Source organism: Gymnoscopelus microlampas (assembly GCF_963454915.1).
Source record: "Gymnoscopelus microlampas genome assembly, chromosome: 4".
Classification (NCBI taxonomy): domain Eukaryota; kingdom Metazoa; phylum Chordata; class Actinopteri; order Myctophiformes; family Myctophidae; genus Gymnoscopelus; species Gymnoscopelus microlampas.
Genome location: NC_139941.1, coordinates 3,335,520 through 3,345,000, shown reverse-complemented (window position 1 = coordinate 3,345,000; position 9,481 = coordinate 3,335,520). Strand labels below are relative to the sequence as shown.

Genomic DNA, 9,481 nt, shown 5'->3' with positions numbered 1-9,481 from the left:
CCCCTCGCCGTGGTGAACACACTCACATGCTGAGGTGCAGCAGCTACGACTTCTATCCTGAAGTGATCCTGGTGACCTGGTGGATAGGTCAAGAACCAAGATGGACTGGGGTCAGTTACTGTAATCTAGTGTAATCTACTGTCTAAATAGTAGATAAATAAGCTCATATTGCGGCACCGAGTGCCACAATATGAGCTTGTATATCTGCTAATTTTTTTTAATCGTGAATATTTGTGCAAATCTTTGAATATATATATTTTAAAGCGAATATTGTAACTTTCAAATGTCTCTCAACATATGTCTTAATTTATAAAAAAAAATAACTATTGTTGCTATCAAAATATGTTGTTCCAGGCACCCCCCAGAAGCAAATATTTTAGTTAAAAATGTTGTTTAAAAAATATACATATCAATTATATTCACAGATTTGCACAAAATGTTCAAGATTTATCAAAAATAGCAGATCTACAGTCATAATCTATATATATACAATTTGAATCCTGCGCCATGTCGGTTGTCAGTATGTACGAACGTTGTATGTGGCCAGTGTGACGTAATCTGACATCACGCCACATCACGCCAGTGTGACGCGCCATCATCTATATATACAATTTGAATCCTGCGCCATGTCGGTTGTCAGTATGTACGTATGTAGCCAGTGTGACGTAATCTGACATCACGCCAGTGTGACGTAATCTGACATCACGATGAGACGGTCGTCCCGAATATGGACACAACGCCAGTGTGACGTAATCTCACGACCCTGACATCACGCCAGCCAGTGTGACGTAATCTCACGACCCTGACATCACGCCAGTGTGACGTAATCTGACATCACGATGAGACGGTCGTCCCGAATATGGACACAACGCCAGTGTGACGTAATCTCACGACAGCATGACATCACATCCTACCTATAAATATGACATCACATCCTACCTATAAATTCTAGGATGCCGTCAGATCGCACCAGTTCGACGGCTTCCATAGTGATAAATAGTAATAAAGAACTCTCTCCACCACAATGACGACATCTTCACCAAAGCCACAACGGCTGGAGATACAACGCCAGACACCAATAAACTGCTCACTTCATCTCCTGCCATTTGGTCTCTCTTTTAACATTGTACACCACTGCACACTGCTCACAGGTCTGCCATGCCAGGTGTGAGTAATCACAAAGTGGGTTTGGGTCCTTGCAGAGGTGATGCACGTCACCTCTTTAGGTGCCTGTAAGGTGGCACTGCAAAGTGAATGACGCGTCACCACTTCTAGTGGTTTTACAATGTGACATTGGGCCGGATTCATAACGAGGGTCGTAAATATGGTGTAAATGAAGTTCGTAAAGGAGGTCGTATTTCTGGTACTCACTAACGGACGTGCAATTCAAAAAGGGGGTCGTATATGACAGAGACGTGCGTATGACCAGTTCTATATTATAATGACAGCCAGCTGGGCGTGATGATCCCGAGAGGTTAATTTACATTGTTCCACGCCCCATTTTGCACCATTAAAAGGCGTGAACCGTGACTCAGCAGTTTCTCTCTGATCAAATCTGTGACTTTACTGAACAGTGCTGCCATGTCCGCTTATTGTAAGCGAATTTGGGCTTATTGTTCTGTAAAGTTGCTTGTAAATATTGGTATCTGTGGGGTGCGGTTTTTTGGGCTTGTTTCTAAAGTGTAATTCATTATTTGGGCTTATTTCACAATTGTTCAATTATTTTAACCGGTGGTTCTCAAATATTTTTATGTCTATGGACCCCCAAGTTAATATGTAGGCTAATTTATCCCTATAAGCCCCATCTGAAAATGTTTTGTGCCAGCTGGAGGCAGATTTCGAGATTTGTGTTGTTAGAATGTTTAAAAAATCTTCCAAATATTCCACATTTTATTACAAGATTTTTTTTTTTTAAATATAGCAGATCTACAAGCTCACAACGGTTTAATTAAAGTGCTTATAATAAAGTGCCAGTTGCTTCTTTTGGGCTTATTTTCATAGACCTGGTTGCTTATTTCTCTCACAAAATCAACACCGGAGTTTAACTTCTCGTCCAAACTTACAGCTGTCGGCCCGGCCGCAATGCCTTGACACTGACAGAGAACTTGAACCAGACAGATCATTCTGATCTGTCTGGAAGCGAGTCCCACTATTGCAGATGGATCAGCCGAACGTAATGTGTAATGTTTACAAGGTTTAACCCCGCCAGCAAATAATAGACTAATAACCTGGAAAGGATATAACATGCTCACGTTTACCAGGTAAAAAGATGATGTTGAGAATAAATCCAGGGCATACAAGTGGAACGCTATCCGACTACCAGAGCTTATTGATTACTTATTGATTAAATTATATAGTTTCCTCATCAGATGGTAACATTTATTAGGCTGTTGTGTGTGGCGTTCATGTGATCAATATACAGTAGAGTAGCCTACAGTAGGCTATTAGCCTACAAATTAATACCGCGGCACGGACACTGGTGCGTCAGTCCCTCCGCAGTTTCATTAAGGCATGAAGCCTATTTTCATTATTACGCGACACTTTGGCTGAGATGGCCCGCTGGCAAACACACTCAGGGACCTAATAATTCAGCTCTAAATGCGACTCATAGCCTAGAAAATAAATAAAAAGCGGAATCTACATCATGTCTATATTATGCATAGGCTACAAGCAATACATCGTTTGACATTTATTTTTTATATATATGTGTTGACAAATGTTGGGCACATATATATTTTATTTGAGGTTTGCCACTGTTGTAATTGATTTTGACATGAAGTATAAAGCATTCTAAAGACATACGCACATTTCAGCCCTGGCAAGACTGCCTCGGGGGTGACGTGAGAACGCACCTGACGCACAAGACACAGACCAAAACATCTTTATGAATCAGGTGTATGTGTACGACTTGTCCTAAATGCCGGTACGTACAAAATATGGTCGTAAATCCCTTATGAATCCGGCCAATGTGTCTAATCAAAGACATTTTTTTAAGACAGAATAGCGCTGATGTTCTTTTTTACAAACTGCCTCACAGTTCTGAGTCTATGACTCTGTCCCAAGATACTGTACTTTCTGCAAATTCCACAGCCTGGTTTATAATCATCATAGTAAAGGTTGATTCATGTCTCCTAAAATCTATCATCATATCCTTTGTTTTGGATGTATTTAGCTCTAAGAAGGACATGTCACTAGCCTGGTAAACCCTCCCTCCGGAAATCTCATTTCCATTTGATTCCAGGAGTGAGTCTGGCATGATCGCCCATTCTGCAATATTGGCTGTGGGCTGGAGTTGGGCGGGAGTAATACCGTTGACTGACAACCCCTTCAGCCAATGATCGTTCTTCCCCTTCAGCCAATTGCAGTGCATTTTTACCACCTCCATAAATGGTGCATTTATATAGCGCTTCTATCCGAAGCGCTTTACATTGATTGTGCCATTAACCCATTCACACACACATTCATACACCGATGGCGGAGGAAACCATGCAAGGCACCAACCTGCTCATCGGGAGCAATTAGGGGTTCAGTGTCTTGCTCAAGGACACTTCGACACTAACTCTAGGGAAGTGCCCCAGCCCGGGATCGAACTGGGAACCTTGCAGTTTTCCAGTTCACTCTACCCGGCCACTCTACCCCTGAGCCACTGCCGCCCCGCCCCGCTCCATACTATGTGACGCAACAGGACTTTTGAGATGGCCATGCCCAAAATAGGTTAACTTATTCGGATACATGCGTATCACTGCCCGCCCCTGCCGGTTCTCTGAATTTTTATTTTTAAATAGGCTCTGTCATGATTAATTGACCACATATATGAAGTTTAACAACTCAATTCTATCCAAACGATATCTTAAAAGTAAATTCCGTGCCTCAAAAAATAAGTTTGAGTTTTAAAGCTGAAAATAAGAAGTGAAGGCACTCGCACAAACAACAATGGCTGCCGTTCGTCTTTTGTCGGCTGCACTCAGGCTGCACTCGGCTTCATTCAGGCTCACTCGAACTCGCCACCTGATTGGCCAACTGTCGCTGTCAATCACAGAACGATGAGCGACGACGCTGATAGGCTCGGTTAGTTGGTAATGCGCTCGAAACCCCCACAATGGGCGTTCAGGCCAGACTCACTCCTGGAATCAAATGGAAACGAGATTTCCGGAGGGAGGTTTACCAGCCTGTCACATCAGGTGACACACTCCTCAAGGACTGGACCAATAGGGTTGGACTCATTATTACTGAACAGACTCGCAATGACTGTGTCGTCTGTTTATTGTTTATTGTGTTTGGTTGTTGTAGCTTATTGTCAGATGACTCCATGTCAGAGTCTGTGAAGATCAAGGTGTTTTAATCTACTGTAATGATATGATATGATATGATATGATATGATGTGATGTGATATTTGTATTGTCAGATGACTCCATGTCAGAGTCAGTGAAGAACAAAGTGGCCATGGGAGCGTCAGGTCTGGTTCTAGGTCTGGTCTTGTTCCTGTCTGGATTCATCTACTTCCAGTGGAAGAAACAAGGTGATTAGCATGTTTAATTAACATGTTTAATTAACTTGTTTAATTAATTATTATACTACCAGTGGAAGAAATGAGGTCAGATCAACAGAGGATCACATGACATGTGGAACCCTCACAGAAATGCAAACACACAAACAAACAAACAAACAAACAAACAAACAAACATGTAGAGCCACAACCTAAACTGGTTTATATTGGTTTAGAACCTTAACCGGTTTAGACCCGTTTAGATAACCTAGTTAGAGGTCAAACTGTGTTCTATGTTGTCACATTTAGCTTAAATACATCAGTGTTACATTTAGTCCTAAATAAGAGTCAAATGTTCACATTAGTTCTGATGACTGAACCCTAATGTTGTTGTGTTATTGTGTTGTGTGTATATTTGTGCATTTTATGGAGAAATACAGACAATACAGTACATATGATTTATTTGTGTGTCTGTTTTATCTGTCTCTCTTCCTCTATCAGGTCGTATTCTGGTGCCGACAACCAATGAGAATCTTTAGACTCCTCCCACATACCCAGGTTCACTTCCTCTTTCTTTTTACTGAACTTTTTTTCTTTTTGTTTATGTATGAAAGTGTAGAAAACTAGAAAACATACACAAAACTAGAAAAAGTGCTCCTCGGAGCACAGGTCTCCGCCAGGTCAGGTAGGCTATTGTGGCCTCCTGGTGGCGCTATAATAGGCCAATGTGAAAAGGGTGCCATTTGTTCTTAGGCCTTGCACGACAATTGGACCCTGACTGCATTCATGATTTGAGGCATTTTGTTAAAAACATTTGTTTTGCTAAATTAGACCTGCTGGTGGCGCTATAACAGGCCAATGTTAAAAGGGTGGCATTTGTTCCTCAACATAGTGTGAATGTGCGTGCAAAGTTTGAGCGCAATTAGACGGTGCGTTCATGATTTGCGGAACTTTGTTCAAAACAAGCCAATAATGCAAACTTTAGATATCAATCTTAGCCAATCAGTATGGAATATGAAAAATCATGCCGAAATTTGGATAAAATTGGAAGGAGTAGTATAAAATAATGTGTTTTACATAAGTCGGCCTCCTGGTGGCGCTATAAAAGGCAGATGTGAAAAATGCAGGGCAAAGGTTTTTCCTTGACCTCTAGGGAGTGTGCATACAAAGTTTTACACAGATCGGTGCAATTATAGGTAAAAACACGAATCGGCCTGTTATAGCGCCACCATGAGGCTGATTTGAACATTTTCAAATGGTAGTTCTTCCTCGGCCTAATGGGAATGAGCGTGCAAAATTTCATGGAAATTGCATGCTGTGTTCATGATTTGAGGCATTTTGTTCAAAACGGAGCACTCCTGCAAACTTTGGAAGACATTTTTAGCCAATCAGAATGGAATATGAGAAATCTGAAAGACCTGTTTCGTTTAATGACTATAGAGATACTGTGTACCGATTTGCGTGATTTTTGGACAAAATCTGTAGGAGTACTGTCAAAAAATATGTTTTGCACAAATCGGCCTCCTGGTGGCGCTATAAATGGCCCATGAGAAAAAATTGGGGCAAAGGTTCTGAATTGGCATCCAGGGAGTGTGTGTGCACAGTTTCGCTGCGATCAAGCCAACGGTGCCGGAGATAAGCTGGTGACAGACGGACACACGGACACACGGACGGACGGACGGACGGACGGACGGACGGGGTGGAAAACATACTCTCTCGCCATGCCTTTCGGCCTGGCGGAGACAACAACGTGCTTGTGTAAGAAGTGAAACAACTAGTATGGTAAACATATATAATAATGAATCTAATAATCAAATGTAATAATCAAATGATTTGTTGTATCAGACAACACTGTGACAATGTGGTCAGATGAGGGGGGGGGGGGGTGTTTTCATCAGTTTGATGAACCGCCCACACTAATTAGGACTCCCTCTTCCTTTGGTGTGTCGCCCAGATGGCGCCTAAACCCTGACCTTTAACCTCACATAAACTATGTCTATAAACCTAACCTTAACCACAAGTAAGACGCGCGAACGCTGGAAGCGAACGCAGCTCGAAAATATTGTGTATTTACGGACTTTGTGTGTGTGTGTGTGTGTGTGTGTGTGTTTGTGTTTTGACTGTAGCTGCACTCTGGCGCACTCTGTCGGCCGCACCCAGGCAGTGCACTGCACACAGACAGACAGACAGACACACACACAAGCCGAGCAGACTTTCATAGTAAGCTCCACTTGGGCGGAGGCGCGCCTCCTTCCGCGTTCGCAATAAACCCTGACCTTTAACCTCACAAACACTATGTCTATAAACCTAACCTTAACCCTAAACCCTGACCTTTAACCTCACAAACACTATGTGTATAAACCTAACCTTAACCCTAAACCCTGACCTTTAACCTCACAAACACTATGTGTATAAACCTAACCTTAACCCTGACCTAATCAATTGTTCATGATCTATTAACCATTTATAGCATAGTTTTAAATCATTAAATATTTAACCATTAACACACATTTAACAAGTTATGAATAACACATTAACTAATCATTTGGGAATGATTAATTTACTATTATAAGGGAAGGTTATTCTAAAGTGTTAACATGTTCACACAGTTAATACATTCTGATTCTTAATGGTTTATTGTCTTTTCACAGAACACCTGGGTGTGTTTTCAGAGAAGCAGAGAGTCATCCCTGGTGGAGAGAGGAGGAAATACATGTGTGTCCATTCAGCTTTTAAATACTCATAACAGCAGCACAATGATGACATCATCAACCTTTTTCACAAATGTGTCTTTTAAACAATTACAAATGCTAAATGGCTAGCTAAGGCTAACGATAATTACTGTCTTTTCCCTGTGTTTCGTCCAGGTCGACGTGGTTTTGAGGTGAGGTTAAGGTTAGAGTTAAAGTTAGGTTTATATACATAGTTTATGTGAGGTTAAAGGTCAGGGTTTAGGCGCCACCTGGGCGACACACCAAAGGAAGAGGGAGTCCCAATTAGTGTGGGCGGTTCATCAAATTACTTTGTATAGTTTATGTGTCAGAAAACACAAACATAATATGTCAGTTCAACACTATATTGAAACATTAAATAAATGATCACACACACAATCAGAGTTCTTCATAACATAATATTAATATCCATCTGAATGGAAGTCAATCAACCATGTTTGTGAAAAAGGTTGTATTATTTTATAATTGACCATAAGTAATTTATTATTATGTAATAATTTATAATGTGTGATAATTAATGTGTTACGATCATCATGACATCACTATTTCCCTGTGATGGGTGGACCTGATCCTCTAGGGTGGTCTGAGGTGATGTGTGGACCTAAACCCTCTAGGGTGGTCAGAGGTGATGGGTGGAGCTGGTCCTCTAGGGTGGTCTGAGGTGATTATTTATCTTTCCATTTTTCATCTCCACTGTTGTGTTTCTATTCGTTCCTTCCCCCCTGGGATCTGGGCCCCTGATCGTGAATGGTTTGAAGTTCAGATGTTAGATTTTGGCTTTAATTTGCTTGGTTTGAATGGAATGTCACAATATCAATAAAGGAATGAGAAAACATCATTGTGCCTCATGTTCTCTTACATTTCACTGCAGGTGGGTTGCCAATTTCAGCCAATCAAGAGAGAGTGCCCATTCACAATATAGAGCTATTTAACACTGTTATTGAACAAACACTCTATAGTATCGATTACTATCACAATATAGAGCTATTTAACACTGTTACTGAATAAATACTCTATAACAATGGTTACTATCACAATATAGAGCTATTTAACACGGTTACTGAACAAACACTCTATACATGTACGGGTTGTAAATGGAGAAAGTGCCAAAACCAGAAATTCCGCCATGACGCTCGTGACAGACAAGCGTCATGTGAACCATGGCTAGCTTTTTCACATAAAGTCCCTCAATTTGGCTGTTGCGATGTGACACGATTGTGAGCATGTACTGTACAGCTATTTTTTTTTAAATTGTGAAGTAGTGTTTCTTTTCCGATAATTTGTGAAAAATTACAACTCTCCTTTAACTCCCTACAACACTCCTTCACCAGTCTTAAATTAACACTTAACGACAATAAAACCAAATTCATGGTCTTCTCCAAATCCAAACACATAGACCACTCCAATCTCTTTATCACCACCACCAATGGATCTTCAATAGAAAAAGTCACAGAATATAAATACCTTGGTACATGGTTGGACGACAAGCTTAATTTCAAACATCACATAAATAACCTTGTTGTAAAACTCCGTCAAAAGATTGGCTGCCTATATAGGAATAAAACCAGTTTCCCCATGCTCTGTAGGAAAAGGATTATTGAAGCCACATTTCTATCGGTACTGGACTACGGAGATATAATCTACCGCCTTGCAGCCGCTTCCACACTCAAGCCTCTGGACACAGTTTACCACTCAGCTCTGAGATGTATTACTGGTGATAGCTACAACACCCATCACTGTGCCTTGTATGATAAGGTGGGCTGGTCCTCTCTGACTGAGAGACGCAATAGTCATTGGCATCTTTTTATTTATAAAGCCCTGGTTGGAAAATGACCTCTTATATCTCATCCATGCTACGTCTGAAACCTAATCACATTCTAACCCGCTCCAGCGATTGGCTAATCCTGCTGGTTCCTTTTGCCAATTCGGAACAGGGAAAGGCTGCTTTCAGCTTTGGTGCACCTGAGTCTTGAATGAAAAGTTCTTGGACATTTTTGGGGACATTTTAGCCTATAGTAACATGTCATAAATAGGGACACCAAGTTGAAAACAGCTACAGTGTGACTTTGGAGAATCCCGAAAGTTCTTCTTCACCCACTGATGACTTCCTTAAACATTGCTTTAACTATTGATGGTTTCACCTCCTCACTCTCCATCACACAACCACATGCACTAACAAAACACACACACACACACACACACACACACACACACACACACACACACACCACGGTACATGCTCCCGTCGTCCCGTCGCAAAAAA

The 9,481-nt window shown here is 41.2% G+C and overlaps 2 protein-coding genes and 1 pseudogene across 4 annotated transcripts in view; 2 read left to right on the top strand and 1 right to left on the bottom strand.

Annotated features, from left to right (window-relative positions):
* The window catches only part of LOC311042893 (H-2 class II histocompatibility antigen, E-S beta chain-like), a 152,982-nt gene extending 145,150 nt beyond the window's left edge, over positions 1-7,832 (top strand). The window contains exons 8-9 of one of the 2 annotated variants that reach the window (XM_084053974.1): positions 4,988-5,044; positions 7,138-7,832. In XM_084053974.1, the coding sequence (XP_083910100.1) occupies positions 4,988-5,025 (38 nt within the window). In that variant the 3' untranslated portion in view covers positions 5,026-5,044; positions 7,138-7,832. The remainder of the gene's footprint in view (positions 1-4,987; positions 5,045-7,137) is intronic. The other variant, XR_014600551.1, reaches the window with a different exon arrangement.
* The window catches only part of LOC311042892 (H-2 class II histocompatibility antigen, E-S beta chain-like), a 103,870-nt gene that overhangs the window by 3,819 nt on the left and 90,570 nt on the right, over positions 1-9,481 (top strand). The gene's annotated exons all lie outside the window — the stretch shown is intronic.
* Positions 1-9,481, bottom strand: part of LOC311042899 (myosin heavy chain, fast skeletal muscle-like) — a 187,326-nt pseudogene that overhangs the window by 152,113 nt on the left and 25,732 nt on the right. The window lies entirely within an intron of this gene.